At 41.0% G+C, this 23,723-nt stretch overlaps 2 protein-coding genes across 2 annotated transcripts in view; one reads left to right on the top strand and one right to left on the bottom strand.

Moving 5' to 3' along the window:
* LOC114830380 (endonuclease domain-containing 1 protein-like) overlaps positions 1 to 23,723 on the top strand; it is a 121,140-nt gene that overhangs the window by 67,161 nt on the left and 30,256 nt on the right. The gene's annotated exons all lie outside the window — the stretch shown is intronic.
* On the bottom strand, positions 5,374 to 16,244 carry LOC117593899 (perforin-1-like). The gene is made up of 7 exons (XM_034290513.1): positions 15,845 to 16,244; positions 12,336 to 12,706; positions 7,423 to 7,586; positions 6,855 to 7,074; positions 6,631 to 6,770; positions 6,123 to 6,546; positions 5,374 to 5,999 (listed from the first exon to the last, which is right to left on the bottom strand). The coding sequence occupies exons 1-7, from the start codon at positions 15,849 to 15,851 to the stop codon at positions 5,514 to 5,516; spliced, it is 1,812 nt and encodes a 603-aa protein (XP_034146404.1). The 5' UTR covers positions 15,852 to 16,244; the 3' UTR covers positions 5,374 to 5,513.

A 23,723-nucleotide genomic window follows, 5' to 3' on the forward strand; every position in this document is an offset into this window, starting at 1 on the left:
CCCCTTTGCAGAAAACACCCCCTATAACTGTCAGTGCCAAACCCCATTTGGGGCCAGAGAGGGATAGTATACACTTTTGTGTGTTCAATGTCTGATTTATGGCTTTAGGGATTGACCTTTGACCGGTGTGACCGGAAGGTGAAGGTGATTATGGGATTAATAATTTATCGTTTATGTCAAAAGGTTAACAGGGGTCATTTCCGGACTTCACGTGTCTTTTAGCGAGTGTTGGTTTTTACGAGGTTTTCATAGGTGTAGGATGTTTTTCTGAATGTGTTTCGCACAGGAGGGAGATGAGCCTGTGTTTCTGATGGTTAGGAAGTCGGGCTGGTCAAGTGGGGTCAGGATGATGGCCTTCTCAGAGGAGGGTGTCCGGTTCTGGGAGTCTCAGGTTAGGGAAGGGGGGCTGGTCAAGGGGGGTCAGGGTGATGGGGGCTGTGGCCTTCTCAGAGGAAGGAGTCTGATTTTAGGGCTCATGGGGCGAGGAGTGTGTTTGTGTATACAGTTTAATTACTAGCTTTTTTTAAAAATGTCCCTAGATTTCTGTAACTTGTTTTAAGATTTGTATGAAAGGGTTTTTAATGAATTAGTTAGTGAATAGTGAACGTATAAGGAAAATAATAATAATGTATTTGGTACTGAGTGATACACCGGTGATACCCTGACTTATGAAGTAGGTCGTAGAATGGAAGATAGAAACGTGGAAGACTGGCCTTCTCAGAGGAAGCGTTCTGGTTCTAGGGCTCTTGGGGCAGGGAGTGTGTGTGTCATAAATAAGGTTCAGGGCTTCAAGTGACTGACAAATAACAATAGTGGTTTTGGTACTGAGCGATACACCAGATCTTTGTTTCAAGAAGGTGACTGCCTAAGAACAATAATATGGGCTCTGGTTATTGGGGTTCTCAAGGTAGGGAGGGGTGATGTGTAGGTTTGAGTGTAAGACCTTGCCTCTAAAGTGAAGCAGTTTTTCAAGGATGTTCATCTCAGGGAGTTTGGATGAGTTTATGAGGTTGCCCTGGATGTGTCCTTTTTACCAGACACACATCATTGCACTGCAAAAAATCTAAATCTTACCAAGTATATTTGTCTTGTAAAAATATCTAATTACACGTAATTTAAGACAATCCATTATGTAACATTTCAGTAAGATATAGAAACTTGATTTTAGTCAATGGACCATGAATTTTGTGTTAAGTGAAAGAATTGTAAAAACATCTTGTTTTGTGTCATAGCCCATATGAAACAAGCTTTTTTAACATGTCATAAGGTTTTTAAGCTGCTGTGTTATTTGTAAAAGATGCATCATCTTGTTTCAAGAAATGCTTAAAGTTGAATTAAGAAAATAAATCTGCTTTGGTCCCCTGAAACGTATTGTGGCTCGCATGTCATTTAACAGGGTATACAGAAACCGCACCTGTACCATTAAACTGGATTCACTAGTGTCACACTTGGTATCAGGATGCTTCCGTGAAGGTGTAGTGTCTACGCTGCCAGTAAAAGGTATCACATTGTTACTAGGGAACAATATTGCTAGTGGTAATGTGACTCCCATGTTTGAAGTAGTAGACAACCCAAAAGCCAAAACTGCAGATGATGAAATGGTTCAAGCATTTCTATGGAGTTAGATGTGTCTCAATATTCGTAAATATAGAAAATCTGTACGTATATTCATCACAACTCACAAATGAAAATAGAATTTGTAAATGTGAAGAAATATTTTATAAATACAAACAATCTGCAAATATGTAAACATAAAGATGAAATTTGTGAAAATGTCAAAACATATTTCACAAATAAACACATAGGCCTATCTGTAAAACATTTACAACAGTTGCTTAACATTTACAAGTGTTGATTTACAAATCTTAAGATTATTTACGGATCTGTTTATATTCAAACATTTTTGAGACACATCTTCCTTCAGTCAAAGTTCTCATGTGTTTTCAGTCAGAGGGCTCGTTGGGACTTGTGGAATATCCTGACTGGAGCCTGGTAGATTGGAGTATGTCAAGGTCAACAGTTTTTGCCCAACAAACATTTTCTTTCTTTCTCTACAGACTCAAGTACTTGTATTTTTGCAGTGATGTCTGTGAGATAATACTTGATTGGAACATAATTGCTATTATTACAGGTCAAATAGTGGTATGACGTATAATCAACCAGATATTCAGCATCCACAAAATATTGTATTGAGCTAGGTAGGGAACTTCAAGCTAAATAATGATCATTCCACTCAGTTGTAGAGAGAGGTTGACATTCAAAACTATTCACTGACGCATTTACAATATAATTTTTTTTCACGACTCCAAACTCTGGAGTACTATTGATGACATTAGAATTGACCAAAGATTTTCCACATGTGTACTTATTTCCATGTTGCATAATCCACTCTACAGAAACTACATATTCAACCTGCTCTATTCCAAGAAAGTCTTTCATTTTTCCTTCAACATAGTGAACCTTTCTAACCTCGGAGACAGGGCCCATTTCAAATTCACCTGAAAGTGTGCATGGGAAACATTTTCCCATGCACATTGACTACTTTTGTATAGTTGGCTGGGCTTCACAAGAGATTTGAAAATATTCTTAAAACTACTTTTCAAAGCCCATTGCTTGAAAAAGCAATGCTTTGACTCAAAGTGCATGCACATATGCCTCACTGTAGGACCAAGACCCTTAATCTGAGAAGGGTGATGCAGAAGGTAATGCTGTTTAGGTATGATATTTGTTTCTGTAAAAGTTGTGTGAAATGTTGCTCTATTAAAAGCTTCAGCCTTGAAAGAGTTGAGAGAGCAATAATACTCAACATTTTGTTTTCCCCTATCTCTAACAACTTAAGCAGCATTTGTGTGTAATAATTCTCTCCAATTGTGTCAATGAGAAATGGCAGGATCTTTAACAAAACCAGCATCTGTCCAGAAGACTGTTTTAGTTTATTGTCATTTGATGACAGCGTATTGGTAGATATCCAGGCGACTGGAGTACCTTGTCTTTACCAACAATTTAGAAACGTTGTCATTTGTGGTAACGCAATGCAACAGTAAAGACCAAAGAAATTAAAATGTATCTAATTCTGTGGATAGATTGACTACTTCAACCATCCAAGGAACCAGCATAAACAAACGTCAACATTATGTTCTAGCATTCCATTCAGCCCCAATTCCAACTGTTACAACATTAAATAATTATGGACATTTTAAGAGTATTATTTTTAACCCTTAAGTTATGTTAGGGTCAAATAGACCCGTTTCAAGACTTTGATATGTCTGAAATACCATTTAGGTAATTTTGGTCTGCATGAAACTTGACGGTGGAGAATAGATGAAAATGCTTGTTGAACATCCTGCTGAGTACAGATAGAGAGTGGAAACTACACCTTACTACACGTCTCCTCCTGTCACACAAGCGTGCAAGCACAACGCACGAGCAACACACGCGCACGCACGCGCACGCACGCAGCATGCCTCCCATGGTCAGTGTTTGTTGCAGTACTTCTACCAGGTCAATCAATCAATCAAATTTATTTATAAAGCCCTTTTTACAACAGCAGTTGTCACAAAGTGCTTTACAGAGACACCCGGCCTTAAACCCCAAGGAGCAACTACAGTAGTGTTGAATTTCAGTGGCTAGGAAAAACTCCCTAAGAAGGTCAAATTTTAGGAAGAAACCTAGAGAGGACCCAGGCTCAGAGGGGTGACCAGTCCTCTTCTGGCTGTGCCGGGTGAGATATTAAGAGTCCAATTGGAATAATATATACATTTCTCTGGGCTAAATCCAGAGTCTATTTGATTTTAAACTAGGTCAGAAGTATGACCAGGTGGACAAGGACAGGGACAGCAACGGCGCCCCAAACCAGGTAATCCGCAGGTGTGGACCAGGACCTCATCTCCTCCTAAAATGTAATACTGGAGGAGACTGAGAAAAGTTAGTAGTGCATTCCTCATATCCCCCAGCACAATAATATAGCAGCGTATCACCTTGGAACTGGGACGGGGGGTCCGGTGACACTGTGGCCCTACCTGGGGGAGGCCCTGGACAGGGCCCAACAGGCAGGAAATCAATCCACCCACATTGCCAGGCTTCAACCAAAGGGACACCCACCAACCGCAACCCCCCTGAATGAGGGCCGAGTATTGCCAGCAGCGTACAGCCCAATTGCACAAGTGCGCAACAGCGAGTCAACAATAAGCCAGTGACTCTTCCCCCGAAAAGCATTGGAGGGAGGGAATCTGTGATGGTAATTCCATGTATCGACACTCGGAGTAAGGGACACGGAGACAAAGTTCTCTTTGTACATTATTTTATTAATTATGATGCACAGAGACTGGATGAGTGCGGTGAAAATCAATTTAATATGAGGGTAGTCGTGGGCAAGCAGAGGTTCGGTACACGGGCTGGCGGCAGAGGTACAGACAGGGAGTAGGCAGAGTAGTCTTGGACAGGCAGGAGGTCGATACACAGGCTGGTAAAGGTTGTCAGGAGATTCCTACAAACACAGGGAAACAGAATTAGCAGGATCGACACGCAAGTATCTCAGGGATTTGGTTGTGAGCCGTGACACATACGGATGTGGATCAACGATCCGGCAGGGACGGTTCGTCAGGGCTCCTCAGATATACAGCCGGTGATGAGTCAAGCGGGAACAGGTGTGTGATTGGGGATAGGGAACAGCTGGTACCGGCTCTATTCAAAAGAGTGACGCCACACCCCTTAATGCGTTGCCCTGACAACCTGGAGCAACCCAAGACAGAGCACCTCAAGGGAGGACATGACATGGACAGACCACCCCCCTGTATTATGGTTAGAGTACAGTAGACACACTAGGTAAGACCTGGACAGACCACCCCCCTGTATTATGGTTAGAGAACAGTAGAAACACTAGGTAAGACCTGGACAGACCATCTTGTATTATGGTTAGAGTACAGTAGACACACTAGGTAAGACCTGGACAGACCATCCCCCTGTATTATGGTTAGAGTACAGTAGACACACTAGGTAAGACCTGGACAGACCATCTTGTATTATGGTTAGAGTACATTAGACACACTAGGTAAGACCTGGACAGACCACCCCCCTGTATTATGGTTAGAGAACAGTAGAAACACTAGGTAAGACCTGGACAGACCATCTTGTATTATGGTTAGAGTACAGTAGACACACTAGGTAAGACCTGGACAGACCATCCCCCTGTATTATGGTTAGAGTACAGTAGACACACTAGGTAAGACCTGGACAGACCATCTTGTATTATGGTTAGAGTACATTAGACACACTAGGTAAGACCTGGACAGACCATCCCCCAGTATTATGGTTAGAGTATATTAGACACACTAGGTAAGACCTGGACAGAAAAAAAAATGCGAGGGGAAACCATTGCTTTTCTAAATACACAGTATATGCTTTGGATTTTTGTTTTATTTGTTTTTGCAGCATTTTCCATTAATGACCAAAGTAATATTGCTTCTGCCTCAGAATAAGAGGTTAGAAATAACCTACATAAAAATAGGTTTTGATCACAGCTCATTGAGGGCAGAGAGACGAGGGTGATCATTTGCTTTCTGCTTCATCATGAAGGCCAACGGGTCTACTGGGGGCCGGCTCATCCGGATGTGAGCCAGTAGATCCTGGGTCATGTTCAGGGCGTTACGGGAGGTGTAGATGCCAGAAAGGTCAGAGTTCATTGGAGAGGGAATGTACTCCCCACAGGTTGGGCCCCCAAGTCCTGGGAAACATTCAACCATGTAGGAGTAGAACAAGTTGCCACGATTTAATGAACACATTTCATTATTATGAGACCCTGCTTTGACAGGCCGAATGATGCACTGCCCTAAAAGGTTGTTCAAACACTTGTACCAAGTGCTGTCATCGTCGTACACAGCAAACTTGAGCTCAGTGGCCAGGGAGAGCATGACTGTGCCAAAGTCAAGGACTGCGTTCCACCTGGGGTTGTCATTGTTGTAGATCACACCAGTCTGCTTGGCATCATTACCCATGAACACCTTCAGAAAAATAATCAATGTAAACTGGATTTAAAGATACCTGGTGTCAAATCCTGGATTAGCTTTGAAGTGCGCTTATTAAAATGTAATACCAATTTAAATATTCAGATTAAGCAATCATACCTTGACAAAGCCGTCAGTCTGTGACGTAGTGTCCCCATAGAGGCCCCTGGCGTATTTTATGGTGACCTTTAGTCGGGCCAGGCCTTTCTCCTGCGGGCAGCACTGGTTGGTCATCTCCTTGCTGGCCTGACACACACACTGGCAGGAGTCATGGGCACTGGGCCTGGAGCCACTCTTACACTTCCCAGAGCAGTGCTTGACCAGGGCGTGTTCCAGGATGTAGTCCTCCACTGCTTTCTTCAGCCCTGCCCTCTTACTGGCATGCTTCACCAAAAGGTGGAGGGGGTGGAGGGAGTAATTGATGATGTCTGGAACAGTTTTCAGGGTGCTTTTCCAATCAGTGAAGCCCTTGGAGGTTCCACCCGTCCTGGAGAAGAGCAGGTCAGTTGCTCCATCCGTCTGTCCCCCCACCACCTCAGTAAACCTGTTTGTTAGTTTATCCTTATTAGTCCTGTTCCACAACAACAAGCACCACATTGGGAATCAATCAAATCAAAGTCAATCAAACCTGTCATTAAACATGCTGCTAAAACTGTCTTTGGTGTCACGACTTTTAAGGTCATTCTTACAGAAGTTGGTCTCTGTTTTGACTTCGGCTGTTCCAGTGCTGGTGGCGACAGAGGCCTCAGCTTCCAGACAGTCCTTGACCTTCAAAAAAAAGAAAAGAAAAATGTAAAAGGTTTAGAAAATACCAATAAATGTAAATGCATTCTATTTTTAAATGACCATCACCTCATTCTCATTGTAACCATTCAGTGCTGCCTTGCACACTCTCAGGGAGGTGACACTCTTCACCCGCCCCCCCAGGTGAACCTTCCTGATGTAGTGGGTGACAAAGTTGGCAAGGAAACGGGTGTATTCAGCCTTGGTCTGGGTGGTGTAGAGGGGAGGGAGGAGACCCAGGGAGCGAGAGAACTCAGGATGTAGAGGAGGGTCCTCAATCAACCGGTAACTAAGGAAACACAAGATGGAGAGTTAATTAGTAATGAGTCATGTAGGTTAAATACATTTGTTGGATGGATTATAGACCTGTCAATAGGATTTAATAGATTATTTTCAACAACACATTTTTAAATTTGGGGATACCAACAAAAGTAAATTCTTGGACCTCTGTATGTTTGGATGTCTTTATGTTAATATTAGAAACCTAACCCATTATATCTTCTATAAACTATACCATCTTACAACCTCTATATATAACCTCTACAATCCAGACTTTCCCAGAGTGTAATGTGTCAACGAGCCATTAGAGAGCAGTGGTAGTACTAATAATGCAGCTATATTAAAACAAGTAAATCACCTGTAATAGGAGCAGTGCATTTCCTGTTTGATGAAGCTGTACTTGTCCTGCTTGGACTGGTCCATGACTGTTTTAGCAGCTCTGGAGTAGGTACCCCCCACCACGACTGACCCTTTTGCCTGGGGGGTCATAACGTCCAAGCCAATCTTCCAACTAACATCTACCTACATAATTATAGTGCACATATCAATTATACATTCATAAAATATTATTAATGTACAGGGCTCTACGGTGCGACAATCGTATTTGCAACAAAAAATGTTGGTGCACAAATTATCAAAATTACGTTTTTGCACATGTTCGATCACCAGTTTCAACCCAGTAAACCAACGGTTTTCAACTGTTCTGCTGCAAAAATTCTGAAATAATTCTCACACTATCTAAGGGGCTTGCCTGTCTGCAATCCATTAATGTTACCTTAAGCAATTGTCTGCTAAATAGCAAACATAGTTAAAACATTGAAATGGACTGCCATCTTTTGTGTTGGTAATATTACTTGATAATACCTACAAAATTCCAGCAAAAATACAACTGAAAAAATAATGTTTTTAGGAAAATATAGAATGTAATTTTGTTGTTTCTCTAAAGGACACCTTTAGAGAAATTCATATAACCAGGTATATTGACATAAACGTTTTGCAGTACTTTCTCTTGTGCAATATGGACAGAGAAAAAGTTACCGTTGAGAGAAGAAATTTCCCTGATTGAAAGCAAAAAAAATGGTTGCTCACGACACTTTCAGCTATCTTTTACTGTCCACAAATGTTGTGGTTAATTGTCAGCACTAGAGACAAACCTCTATCCAGACAATTAAATCATAGTCCTGAATTTATTACTGTGCGCGCAGATCCTTTTAATGTTAAATAAACAGCGATTACGTATTTTGTGGGCGGGGCCGAACAGGTGGCAGAAAGTGACAGTTACCACTTTACAACGGGAGGATCATCCGGACGCCTACTCCAATTACGTGGTAAGAAAAATGTCATATTACTGATAATATCTCTGTATATCCCATTCATTCATTAAATGCTGCCATAAATACTGAGTGATGTTTGCTAAACTGTCTAAGTATAAGCAATTTGGTTTGTTTACATGCTAATTCTGCTTACACGCTAGCTAATATTGCTAACTTTGGTCAGTGGTGTTTAGCCTACTGAGAATGCCAGCTTTGTGGTTGCTGCTCTTACTAATTTATCGTTATTATTATAACTACATCACTGATTTTGCCTGTGTGTGATAAAAAATGGACAAAACCTTGCCTGATATGAAATGAGCACTGCAGAGACGAGCATTCCGCCAGAATGATTTCATCAGTCCAGTGTGTCTGTTTAATGGCTTGCGAACATAAACGTCTTCATTTAACTTCAAAGGGTGGCTAAGACAACGGTATTCTATCAAAATGAAGGTAATCTTTTGCATTTTTTGCATCAATCATTTGCATTCCTATTCTGACATCCAACGGCATAAATATATGTATTTTTTCCTTTAGTCCAAAGATTTTGCCCGTTTCCTAAAACTAACATTTTGCCCGTTTCCTAACTGTCGTGGAGAATAGTTCAGATCTCCAGCCCAAAAAAGATGCAAAGACTCAGGAACTTGTGGACGCTCATTTTTATACAGTACCATCTTGTATAACATCGCATGGCCTTCCCATTATTCAAATCCCCTTGGCGGATTTTCCTTGATCCGCCATCATGATTTCTTATCTTTCTGGAATTTACCGAGCAAACCTTCACCATAAAATATTGTGGCGCAGGCCTTGGAAACCCCATAAAATAACAGGTCCATCAGGCCCTTGAATTTAATGCATTCAATGGTACTTTGATTACTTCCAAGGTAGGACACACACATTGTGTACTGATGATTATGCAGTTCTCTATTAATATGATTAACACACTGATGCATTCATTGATAGGAGTATATGCAAATGAGTATATACCTATATGTGCAAAATCTCCCATACCACCACCAAACTTGAGTGACATAACCATGACGTCCACTCTAAAGGGGTCTATAGATTTTTCTACTTACTAGCACATGTACTCCTTGTAAAAAATATAGGGTGGTTTGGGGTTAAACGCCCTCGCTGGGTAAAACCCCCTATTTACACAGTTTGGCATTTGATTAAGTTGCAATAAAATAGAATCATTCTACTCAATAATGTTTGTCTAAATGTGTTTATTTGACTAGTAAATATGTAATTATGTAAATATGTAATTTTGTTTTTGAGTCAGAAAATACAGTTTTCCCTTAAGTGGCCCTACCATTGTATAGCATTGATATGCATTATAAACATACGTGGAGTATATTGAAATACTGTTAAATTCTGAAAAAAACAAATGTGTGTAATTTTCTAAATCTAAAATATGGTGCCTGTAAATTTGTATTTGATTACTCTCAATGGTGCTAATATTGAACATTCCCTTGCCTACAAATACCTGGGCATATGGTTATACATTTCAAAACATGTAGATTAACTTGTTAGAAATTAATATATATTTTGTCTTTCTTTGTAGAAATAGGTCATGCCTTACATCTAGCAGAAAGTAAATTATTTAGTTCACGTTCATGTCGGATATTGATTATGGCAATATTATTAATATAAATGCTTCTACCTCTGTTTTAAAACCTCTCCAGACAGTTTATCATAGTGCATTTTGCTTTATAACAGGTGATTGTTACAGTACACATCATTGCTCTATTTCAGAAAGTAGGTTGGACCTCTGAAGTAATGTAGATTCATGCATTCCACATGACCACAGGACAGTTTTGCACTTCACTTCAGTCCATCTTAAATGAGCTCAGGCCCTGAGAAGGCAGTGGCAGTTCTGGATCTTGTTTATGTACATTGGGGATAAACAAGTATTTGATACACTGCCCATTTTGCAGGTTTTCCTACTTACAAAGCATGTAGAGGTCAAATTTTAGGTACACTTCAACTGTGAGAGACGGAATCTAAAACAAAAATCCAGGAAATCACATTGTATGATTTTTGAATAATCAATTTGCATTTTATTGCCTGACATAAGTATTTGATCACCTACCAACCGGTAAGAATTCCAGCTCTCACAGACCTGTTAGTTTTTCTTTAAGAAGCCCTCCTGTTCTCCACTCTTTACCTGTATTAACTGCACCAGTTTGAACTCGTTACCTGTATAAAAGACACCTGTCCACACACTCAATCAAACAGACTCCAACCTCTCCACAATGGCCGAGACCAGAGAGCTGTGTAAGGACATCAGGGATGAAATTGTAGACCTGCACAAGGCTGGGATGGGCTACAGGACAATAGGCAAGCAGCTTGGTGAGAAGGCAACAACTGTTGGCGCAATTATTAGAAAATGGAAGAAGTTCAACCTGGTCAATGACCTGAAGAGAGCTGGAACCACAGTCTCAAAGAAAACCATTAGTAACACACTACACCGTCATGGATTAAAATCCTGCAGCGCACGCAAGGTCCCCCTGCTCAAGCCAGTGCATGTCCAGGCCTCTCTGAAGTTTGCCAATGACCATGTGTATGATCCAGAGGAGGAATGGGAGAAGGTCATGTGGTCTGATGAGACAAAAATAGAGCTTTTTGGTCTAAACTCCACTCGCCGTGTTTGGAGGAAGAAGGATGAGTACAACCCCAAGAACACCATCCCAACAGTGAAGCATGGAGGTTGAAACATCATTCTTTGGGGATGCTTTTCTGCAAAGGGGACAGGACAACTGCACTGTATCGAGGGGAAGATGGATGGGGCCATGTATTGTGAGATCTTGGTCAACAACCTCCTTCCCTCAGTAAGAGCATTGAAGATGGGTCGTGGCTGGGTCTTCCAGCATGACAACGACACGAAACACACAGCCAGGGCAACTAAGGAGTGGGTCCGTAAGAAGCATCTCAAGGTCCTGGAGTGGCCTAGCCAGTCTCCAGACCTGAACCAAATAGAAAATCTTTGGAGAGAGCTGAAAGTCCGTATTGCCCAGCAACAGCCCTGAAACCTGAAGGATCTGTAGAAGGTCTGTATGGAGGAGTGGGCCAACATCCCTGCTGCAGTGTGTGCAAACCTGGTCAAGAACTACAGGAAACGGATGATCTCTGTAATTGCAAACAAAGGTTTCTGTACCAAATATTAAGTTTTGCTTTTCTGATGTATCAAATACTTATGTCATGCAATAAAATGCAAATTAATTAAAAATCATACAATGAGATTTTCTGGATTTTTGTTTTAGATTCCGTCTCTCACAGTTGAAGACATGCTTTGTAAGTGGGAAAACTGCAAATTGGCAGTATATCAAATACTTGTTCTCCCCACTGTATGGTTTCTTCTTTGCATGGTTGAATATTAACTTGCATTTCGATGCAGGGACGTACTGTGTTCACAGACAATGGTTTTTCAGAAGTGTTCCGGAGCCCATGCAAAGATTTCCCCTACAGAATCGTGTCTGTTTTTAATGCAGTGCTGCCCTAAGATCACAGCCATCCAATATCGGTTTTCGGCCTTGTCCATTGCATACAGAGATTTCTCTTATTCTTACTGGTCTATTCAGGGTAACATATACGTTATTCTTATATTGTTGTATTATTTGCCTGCATAGTCTTTCAGATAGTGGTGAACCCTCCCCATCCTCACATCTGACAGACCTTTCCTCTCTGGAATTATCTTTTAAGTTTTTTAGCATTACTCAACTTTTCCAGTCTTTTGTTGCCTCTGTCCCAACAAAAGTGTTGCTGTTATCATATTCAAACTGGGCATATATTTTTCAAGAAACAATAAAACATCTCAGTTTCAACATTAGAGATGTTGTCTGTAGTATTTTCTATAGAATATAGTTTTTTTTTAAGGATTTGCACATCATTGCATTCTTTTTTTATTTACATTTAATGCTGTGTCCCTTTTTTGGAAACATTGTTGTAGCAGTTAAAGTACCTCTGTTTGACTCTTGCTCACAAATGCCTCACTGGAGTCGTAGACCATGCTGGATATCTTCATGTGACATTGGTGTGAGGGTCTCCAGTCCACCACAGCCACTGGGAGCCTCTGAGTCTGTCCCTCCATGAAAGGGTTAACACAGAGTGTACAGGTCCCGTTCTGGGTCTTCCTCCAGTTATCCACGTCCACGACATAGGCCTGCTTGCGCTCCATGGTGACCACATCAAAACCCTCACCAGCCAGGTTGGTCCCGGGAGCTGACTGGGCAGCACTGCACTCTACTGGTTGGCCTGTGGTGCAGGAGGGCAGGACAGGGGGGATCCAGGCCCCCCACAGCCCCAACAGGGTCAACACAGTAGTCTGGAGAACTGGAGAGAAGGATGGGGTTAATATCACAATGTATTTAATAAAACTTTACTTAATGTAGAACAAAAATGACATGGATATTACACTTAAATAAGATGTTCTCACATTTTCTGACCTGTTAAGATACTGCAGTGCTATTTGGCTTTATCAAAACAGCATTCACTGAAATTTGGATTGAGATTATAATCCAGTGAAGCCTCCGGTTTCTGGAATAAATTACAGACAACGCTAATGATATCAGAACTGCTCAGTCTATAATTTAAATGGTAGGTTTACTTGGGCAGTGAGACAGAATAACAACAAAAAAATCCAGAAAAAAGCATGTCAAAAATGTTATAATTTGATTTGCATTTTAATGTGTGAAATAAGTATTCGACCCCTCTGCAAAACATGACTTAGTACTTGGTGGCAAAACCCTTGTTGGCAATCACAGAGGTCAGAGGTTTCTTGTAGTTGGCCACCAGGTTTGCACACATCTCAGGAGGGATTTTGTCCCATTCCTCTTTGCAGATCTTCTCCAAGTCATTTAGGTTTCGAGGCTGACGTTTGGCAATTTGAACCTTCAGCTCCCTCCACAGATTTTGTATGGGATTAAGGTCTGGAGACTGGCTAGGCCACTCCAGGACCTTAATGTGCTTCTTCATGAGCCACTCCTTTGTTGCCTTGGCCTTGTGTTTTGGGTCATTGTCATGCTGGAATAACCATCCACGGCCCATTTTCAATGCCCTGGCTGAGGGAAGGAGGCTCTCACCCAATATTTGACGGTATATGGCCCGTCCATCGTCCCTTTGTTGCGGTGAAGTTGACCTGTCCCCTTAGCACAAAAACACCCACAAAGCATAATGTTTTCACCTCCATGTTTGACGGTGGGGATGGTGTTCTTGGGGTCATAGGCAGCATTCCTCCTCCTCCAAACACGGCAAGTTGAGTTGATGCCAAAGAGCTTGATTTTGGTCTCATCTGACCACAACACTTTCACCCAGTTCTGCTCAGAATTATTCAGATGTTCATTGGCAAACTTCAGATGGGTCTCTACATGTGCTTTCTTGAGCACGGAGACCTTGCAAGCGCTGCAGGATTTCAGTCCTAGACTGCGTAGTATGTTACCAATTGTTTTCTTAGTGACTATGATCCCAGCTGCCTTGAGATCATTGACAAGATCCTACTGTGTAGTTCTGGGATGATTCCTCACCATTCCTGTGATCATTGCGACTCCACAAGGTGAGATCTTGCATGGAGCCCCAGACCGGGGGAGATTGACAGTTCTTTTGTGTTTCTTCCATTTGCGAATAATCGCACCAACTGTTGTCACCTTCTCATCAAAGTGCTTGGCAATGATCTTGTAGCCCATTCCAGCCTTGTGTAGCTTTACAATCTTGTCCCTGTTATACATCAGTTTTTCTGTTGTTGTAGCTAGTCTAGAAGGTGTTTGCGATGTGGTTGCTGATAATATATAACACAAATGTTATTTCAATAAATTCCCAGGAAGAAACATGGGACTAAATCATTGCACTCTAGTCTGGGAAAACCAGTCTGAACACTGGGTTCACATTTACCTGGGAGCACGAAATCTTTTTGATTGAGAGGGGATCAAAACTTATTTCACTCATTAAAATGTAAATCAATAAAAAAATAAAAATAAAAGTGTTTGTTTTTTTGTTGTTGTTTGTCTGTCACTCACTGTTCAAATAAACCTATCATTAAAATTATAGACTAATCATTTCTTTGTCAGTGGGCAAATGTACAAAATCAGCAGTGGATAAAAAAAAAAAATCCCCTCACTGTACATTTCTATGTAGAAAGCAAATTCTTCAGTTCATTTTCTTGCTGGTTATTGATGCCAATATTATTAATTTAAATGCTTCTACATCTGTTTTAAACCCTCTCAACATAGTTTATCATTGCACATTACACATTATTACAGGTGACTGTTACAGTACACATAATTGCTCTCTTTATCAGACAGTAAGTTGGCCCTCTGAAGTAACAGAGATTCATGCAATTTACTCAAATTTCTTTGTCAAAATAATTTTATAGGGCCCCAGCCCTGTATTAATACAGCGAATTGTGGTTAAAACCCAGTGTTACTCCTGCTTATGACATCATGGCTTGTTTTTTGCTCTAACATTCATTGTCTACTGTGGGACCTTATATAGACTGGTATGTGCCTTTCCAAATCCTGTCCAATCTATTGAATTTACCACAGGTGGATTCCAATCAAGTGGTAAGAACATCTCAAAGATGATCAATGGAAATAAGATGTACCTAAGCTCTATTTGAAAAGTCTAAATACTATAGCGAAGAGTCTGAATACTTGTAGCGAAGAGTCTGAATACTTCTGTAAATGTGATATTTATGTTCTTCTGAAAAATTGCAATACGCTCACATACTGGTGGTGCTTGCAAGCATTATTATTAATTTTTTCATTATTTAAAATATTAAATAATATTTAATGTTTTGGTCAGGCCTTCAGCCATATTGTATTTTATTCTCACACCTGCTCATTACACTACATGTGTGTGATTAGTTCATTTGTTTACAAATTTCTGTTATAAAAAATTTAATACATTTATTCATCTTCTTCCGCTTCATCCGGGGCCGGGTCGCGGGGGCAGCAGTCTAAGCAGAGATGCCCAGACTTCCCTCTCCCTAGACACTTCCTCCAGCTCTTCCGGGGGGACACCGAGGCATTCCCAGGCCAGCCGGGAGACATAGTCCCTCCAGCGTGTCCTGGGTCTTCCCCGGGGTCTCCTCCCGGTGGGACGGGACCGGAACACCTTCCCAGGAAGGCGTTCCGGAGGCATCCGAAACAGATGCCCAAGCCACCTCAGCTGACCCCTCTCGATGTGGAGGAGCAGCGGCTCTACTCCAAGCTCCTGCCGGGTGACCGAGCATCTCACCCTATCTCTAAGGGATCGCCCAGCCACCCTGCGGAGAAAGCTCATTTCGGCCGCCTGTATCCGGGATCTTGTCCTTTCAGTCATGACCCAATTTAATACATAAGATATTTAAATCCACATATTTAAAATCCGTTTTTGTCATTATAATGTATTTCTTGCAGATTTAGAGGAAAATGTCAGTTTAATCCACTAATATTAAATCTCTAACAGAAAAATATTGAAAGTAGATCAGCGTCTTACCAGACATAGCAATCACTATTGGTTATGATGGTGGGGTTGATAAAAAAAGATTCTGGAACAATGGACCTGTCTGTATGACTTGCTGAATGACTGACTACTTAGGGGAACAGCAAGTTTTATCTGACTTTTTGTGCAGTGAAAGGGGCTTTTTTTTTGTCAATGTGGTCAAGGCTTTGTTTATACCAAGAGGTGTGGTTTCTCTTACCATTTACCACATTCTGCCCTTGGTGTTCATGGGGTCTCCATTTCAGAGAAACCTTCTGCAGACAGATAATGAATACACTGCTCAAAGAAATTAAGGGAACACGTAAACATCACAGTATACTGTAGCAGCAAGTCAATTAAACTTCAGGGATATCAATCTGTCCAGTTTGAAAGCATAACTGTTTGTGAATCAATGTCACCTGTTTTGGTGGAAATGAAAGTAACAACATGTGCACTGGAGAGGCAACGTCAAGACAACCCCCAAAAAGAGAGTGGTTTTCAGATGGTTGCCACAGTCAAAAGCTTTCTCATCTTATCCTTTCTGAATGATTCTTCTCTAGTTTAGCGTTTTGGTAGTCTCCTTGTCACTACTGGTAGCATTAGGCGGTACCTGTAGCCCAATCAGTTTGCACAGGTAGCCCAGCTTGTTCTGTCTGGACTACATCTAGATGTATTGTTCTGTCTGCCCCTCTACTTGGGCCTACACATTTAAGATAAATGCCAGAAAGAAGATGATGGGTATTCCCTTGATGTACCAACAAAAGCTAGAGATCTTTAATTTTGTCAGGCCCAGCTCTTGGATGAAATGACTCAGGGGGCATTTTGTTATAAACAAGGTGGCATATGTAATGCATTTACCATTTGCAGTGTTTTTGGGAAACAAAACTCTATCTGGAGGTTAAATTCTTTCTGGAGGGCAAATGCCCGGCTTTGCCCACCCCCCCAGTTTCTTTATTATTCTCATTTAAAATAAACGAGATACTCTTCCCGAAAAAACGTGAGGATTGATATAATTGTGAACAAAACTGACCGGTAAACACAAGAAGTGTATACATCAAGTGAACTAAATTTATTATTGCTTGCTAGAAAGCAAGTTATCTATTTTGTGTTTGATATTCACCTTGGACAGTCAAACTTTATTTGCTTGAGAGAGAAAGGAAAATCCATATGACTGTGTAATGAGGTGCAGTGTTGCGGGAGCAAGGAACCAGGAGCAGGCAGGAGTAATCGGTGTAGAGTCTTTATTTAAGAAACAAACAAACACCGAGCATAACAAATACAACAAAAGCAAATGGCTGACTAAAGCAGCAAAACGGCAGTATACAACACTCTAAAGGAACTTACGTTTAACCAGCAACACACACGAAATCAAACATGACAACATCAATAATCCACACTGTGGGGAGCAGAGGGGAAACATTTAAACACATACACATTAACAAACAGGGACCTGGTGTGAACGATAATTGAAGACATGTGACACAACAAGTCCGGGATGCATTCATGTGATGGTTGGAACTGAAGGTGTATGGAACGCTGGTGCTGCTGCTCTTTTCGATGTATTTATACTTCTAACCAGAATACACAGAGGATGAATTGACAGAACTAGAAGCTTCAACAGCAGCTAAAGGGGAGCGATGGTGAACCCGTTAATCCCCAAACCTTGCCCAGAATATCCGAAGGCAATGTGTACTTTGTGTATTATAACAGCAATCAGAAGTACTACTTACAGTTGTGCTCATAAAATTGTATACCCAGAAATTGTGAACATGTTGGCATTGATTTTGAATTTTGACGCATCATGCAAAACAACAGTCATTTATTTAAGGATAGTGATCATATGAAGCCATTTATTAGCACATAGTTTTTTGGCCCATTTCAAAATCATAATGATAACAGAAATCACCCAAATGGCCCTGATCAAAAGTGTACATACCCTTGAATGTTTGGCCTTGTTACAGACACACAAGGTGACACACACAGATGAAAATGGCAATTAAAGTAGAATTTCCCACACCTGTGGCTTTTTAAATTGCAATTAGTGTCTATGTATAAATAGTCAATGAGTTTGTTAGCTCTCACGTGGATGCAATGAGCAGGATAAATACTGAACCATGGAGAGCAGAAAAGAACTGTCAAAAGACCTGTGTAACAAGGTAAAGGAACTTTATAAAGATGGAAAAGGATATAAAAAGATACCGAAAGCCTTGCAAATGCCAGTCAGTACTGTTCAATCACTTATTAAAAACTGGAGAATTCAGGGATCTCTTGATACCAAGGTCAGGTAGACCAAGAAAGATTTCAGCCAAAACTGCCAGAAGACTTGTTACAAAGAAGAACCCACAGGTAACCTCAGGAGAAATACAGGCTGCTCTGGGGGAAGAGCTTCTGGCACAATGTAATTTGGAGTGACAAGACCAAAATAGAGCTCTACGGTCACAACCATAAGTGCTATATTTGGAGAGGGGTCAACAAGGCCTATAGTGAAGAGAATACCATCCCCACTGGGAAGCATGGTGGTGGCTCACTGATGTTCTGGGGTTGTGTGAGGTCTAAAGGCACGGGGAATCTTTTGAAAATTGATGGCAAGATGAATGCAGTATGTTATCTCTAAATACAGGCTGACAATTTGCATTCTTCATGAAAGCTGTGCACGGGACGGTCTCAGACTTTCCAGCACGACAGTGACCCTAAGCACAAGGCCAAGTTGACCCTCCAGTGGTTACAGCAGAAAAAGGTGAAGGTTCTGGAGTGGCCATCACGGTCTTCATACCTTAATATCATCGAGCCGCCCTGGGGAGATCTCAAAAATGTGGTTCATGCAAGATGACCAAAGACTTTGCACAACTTGGAGGCATTTTGACAAGGCAAATGGGCTGTAAGAATCCTAATTTGTAATCCTAATCCTGTGCGTAATCCAGCACAGTGTAATTCTTCTAAAATATAAGCTAAAATATAGCAATAATATACACCGACCAGCCATACATTATGACCACTGACAGGTGAAGTGGATAACACTGATTATCTCGTCATTATGGCACCTGTCAGTGGGTGGGATATATTAGGCAGCATGTGAACATTCTGTCCTCAAAGTTGATGTGTTAGAAGCAGGAAAAATGGGCAAGCGTTAGGAGCGACTTTGACAAGGGTCAAATTGTAATGGCTAGACAACTGCGTCAGAGCATCTCTAAAACTGCCTAGCTACAGACCTGTCAGGATGCCCATGCGGACCTCTGTCCACTGTCGACAGCCCCTACAGTGGCCACGTGAGCATCAGAACTGAACCACAGAGCAATGGAAGAAGTTGCCTGGTCTGATGAGTCACGTTTCCTTTTACATCACGTGGATGGCCGGGTGCTTGTGCGTCGCTTACCCGGAGAACACATGGCACCCGGATGCACGATGGCAGTGGCTCCCAACCTTTTTCAGTTACTGTACCCCTGAAAATATTCTGCACTGCTTGGAGTAACCCCTCATGTTAATTTCACTAGTAAGCCTATGGTGTCATGAGTGTTTTCAAGTACCCCCCATGGACAGGCCAAGTACCCCCAGGGGACCAAGTACTTTTTGGTGGCAAAAGGGGGACCTACACAATATTAGGTAGGTGGTCATAATGTTATGGCTGATCCGTGTACATAATGTAAACTAGCGGCAATTATAAAAGAGTAGGATGGGGAATATGAAGAATGGCAGAAGCACAAAAGGAGCAGTCTGAAGGCAAAATCCAAAATACAAGTGTGTATGCTAAAAAGTCTCTGGCAAAGGTACAGAATAGGATAGGCTAAATCATAAACATGGAAGGCAGGCTAGGATCAAAGAATGTTAGACAGCTATCACAAACCCTTGAACAGGCTTAGTTTTTCGGTGACTTGGGAGCTGGGAGGAGTGCTGTGTTTGTTGTGATTGGGATCTGGAGGATATTGGGATCTGGAGGCTGAATGTCGTCCTGGTGACGTGGTTGAGAGATGGAACAGTAAACAAACCTTACAGATATGGCAACGAGTGAAGCCTCAAATCTCTCCCATGTACCTTTCTTAAGACCACTGCATTTTCTACAGTTACAAATATTAGTCTGAAGTCCACCCACAAAATTGGGCCAGCTAGGCGAAGCAACCTAACTTCACATAGCTTGTTTAGGTTAAATTTCACACTCTAACTTCACATAGCTTGTTTAGGTTAAATTTCACACTCTCACCTCGCTGATATCTCTGCCGAAGAACAGAAGCAGTGTATGGTGGCTATAGGAAATAGTTTGCTAGTGCCAGTTTGAATTCAGCCAATTCCACTGTTTGTTTTGTTAGAATACAGTTTAAATATAATTTTTTTTTATAATCAATGCTAGCGCGACAGATTACCGAATGTAGCTTGAAGTGTTTTAGAGTTGTTATCCTGCTTGCAATGCAGCTTTAGTATAGTGGGTCGTACAGTTTTGATTCATGAATTTGGACAATGCTAATTACAAACTGGGACAGAGCTTAATAATGGATTTCTTAACAAAATTACTCTATGTGCCTTCAAGAACAACTCAGGGTAAGGGGAACTATCCCTTTAAGCTTCAACTTAGAATTTATGTATATGTAGCTTGAGCTACACACACATTTGGTCAGGTTTGGCATGTCTTTCTTCCAAACTTGTTTATACAAAAAACTGTACAATGGGACCCCATTGAACTCAGTCTAGTCACTGGGACAGAGCGATATTTGTGATTTCGCCTTACGATGTACACAAGCATCATTATCTGTCAAAAAGTAAGCCAAGTACCTTTGCTGTGAAAAAGAGAAAAACAACAGCTAAATATACCTATGGAAGCCAATTCATGAAAAGGGATTTATCTTTCAGATTTAAGAAATGCATCTCCAAACTATGTTTAGCCATATTACTTATGTGCTTCATAATTGGTTTCCATGAACTTTAGCATTAAAGGACGATTTTACTCTTGAGAGTTCCAAAGGTGTGTCTGTGGATGCTCTATGGATTACCTACTGACTATCAGTAACTTTTTAACTAAGCAAAATTTTTTCTACTAACCCGAACCTTTATCCTAAACCTAACATTAACCCTTATTCTAAACCTAAACCTAACCATAGCATGCAGTAGCTTATCAACAGATCACCAGTTTGTTGAAAGTTTTTTTATTAATTTTACCTAATAGAGAATCAACAGATGGAAATTAGGACTCTCATAATAAAGTATAACCCGTCAGTTTCTAAAACTCAAATTCCTAAATTATTTGTGGTACAACTTTCATAAAACAATGCTATATTTCCTTAGGAGCAGTTGTAAATTAAAGGCCAATAAGGGCAAAAAGCTTATCTGTAACTGAACACGTCTTCACACCTCTTCTTTTCTCATCCAATCACCCCACAGCTGGCATCTTTGGATGAGGGTGGGAATATGAAAATACTGCAATCTAGTGTTGACTTGGAGCCTCTGATCCAGGAGAGCCAGGCCGTGCTGGACGACTACCTTTGGAGTAACATCATTAAAAATGGTGAACATCATTATTCGTTTTTTCATTAGAAACTGTAGATATCCTGCACAAACAGCCAAACAGAAGATCTCTTGTCTGATTAATGTGTCAAATGTGACAAACCACAACTTGTTTTCACACCCCACAGAAACACTCTGTACAAACATTACTACATGCAACCCACAGGAAAGGACTACAACTTAATGTTAGTCCCAAAGTACGCTACAACTGACATGTTGTAACATCATAAAAGAGATGATGCTCAGTGTAGTTTACAGCCATTATTTGCATGGAATATGTGATTTTACACAGTGTAAAAACAATAGTGAAGGCATGGTGCATGTGTTGGCCAGGACAGATATTATAATTACACCAAAGTATTGGCCACGCCTCGCATGTCTTTTAATTTTAAATGTTTTTCTCTTTCATTCCTGTCAGCAGACACCATGCAAACTACAAGTTAATAAAAACTGTAAAAGGTTAAATACGTCTCTCTGTCATTTAAAGTATATGAAACTAGCGGACGTTTCTAAAAACTTAAGCACAACAGAAATGTGCTGAAATCTAATTAAGTTACAGAAACCATGTCTTTCCTCTGCATCCAAGTTGTTCTCTGACCCACAATGCCCTGATCATGCTCTTAATTAAACTCCTATCATGTGACCTGTTACACTAAATTAAAATAAAACTTATATAAAGGGCACTTACATTTTAAGGCGGTACATCCTAGACACATTTTGATCTTTGTTACCCCTTACATTTATTGAAACATCTCTCAGACAGTTACAGAGATATTGGTAGCAGTTCAATGACATTCACATAGTTAAATCCCTAACAGTGGAATTGTGATAAAGTAGCACCACAGTAAAACAATGTTCTCAGACCTGCTGTATGTAATGACATTATCTGGTATTTTGTGTGGTCCAAACCAAACTGAAGTGGAAACAATTCATTCTGATACTAGTCTTTGAGGAGGTGAGAAAACAGTTTTCTCCATTAGTCCGGCATTGTGGTCTTGATGAGCACAGCACAATTACATCTTCCCCACTGTGATGAAGTGAAGGTAACTACACTTACCAGGGATATTTCTGTTTGACGTTTGTGTGTCATTGTTATTACCTTCTCCCCGGGCTATTGCGCACATCACAGGTGAGACGTTTTGGGGCGGAGTATTAGGCAGCACTGCCCACCCTACAGAACATCTATGCCCCCCCAAATAAAAAACATTTGAATGAAAACATGATTGAATTTAGCTTTTTTTTTTTTTTTTACTGTTGCTTAAACACAGATTTACAGTACAATGGGGCAAAAAAGTATTTAGTCAGCCTTTCTTTTTAAGTTCTCCCACTTAAAAAGAAAAGATAGGCCTGTAATTTTCATCATAGGTACACTTCAACTATGAGAGACAAAAATCCAGAAAATCACATTGTAGGTTTTTTAATGATTGTATTGGTAAATTCCTCTGTAAAATAAGTATTTGGTCTCCTACAAACAAGCAAGATTTCTGGCTCTCACAGACCTGTATTAATGGCACCTGTTTTAACTTGTTGTCAGTATAAAAGACACCTGTCCACAACCTCAAACAGTCACACTCCAAACTCCACTATGGTCAAGACCAAAGAGCTGTCAAAGGACACCAGAAACAAAATTGTAGACCTGCCCCAGGCTGGGAAGACTGAATCTGCAATAGGTGAGCAGCTTGGTGTGAAGAAATCAACTGTGGGAGCAATTATAAGAAAATGGAAGACATACAAGACCACTGATAATCTCCCTCGATCCGGGGCTCCGTTCAAGATCTCACCCTGTGGGGTCAAAATGATCACAAGAACGGTGAGCAAAACCCCATAACCACATGGGGGGACCTAGTGAATGACCTGCAGAGAGCTGGGACCAAAGTAACAAAGGCTACCATCAGTAACACACTACGCCGCCAGGGACTCAAATCCTGCAGTGCCAGACATGTCCCACTACTTAATGTCCAGGCCCGTCTGATGTTTGTTAGAGAGTATTTGGATGGTCCAGAAGAGGATTGGGAGAATGTCATATGGTCAGATGAAACCAAAATAGAACTTTTTGGTAAAAACTCAACTCGTCGTGTTTGGAGGAGAAAGAATGCTGAGTTGCATCCAAAGAACACCATACCTACTGTGAAGCATGGGGCTGGAAACATCATGCTTTGGGGACCAGGACGACTGATCTGTGTAAAGGAAAGAATTAATGGGGCCATGTATCGTGAGATTTTGAGTGAAAACCTCCTTCCATCAGCAAGGGCATTGAAGATGAAACGTGGCTGGGTCTTTCAACATGCCCGGGCAACGAAGGAGTGGCTTCGTAAGAAGCATTTCAAGGTCCTGGAGTGGCCTAGCCAGTCACCAGATCTCAACCCCATAGAAAACCTTTTGTTATTGACCAAATACTTATTTT

Source organism: Esox lucius, chromosome 24 (genome assembly GCF_011004845.1).
Source record: "Esox lucius isolate fEsoLuc1 chromosome 24, fEsoLuc1.pri, whole genome shotgun sequence".
NCBI lineage: Eukaryota > Metazoa > Chordata > Actinopteri > Esociformes > Esocidae > Esox > Esox lucius.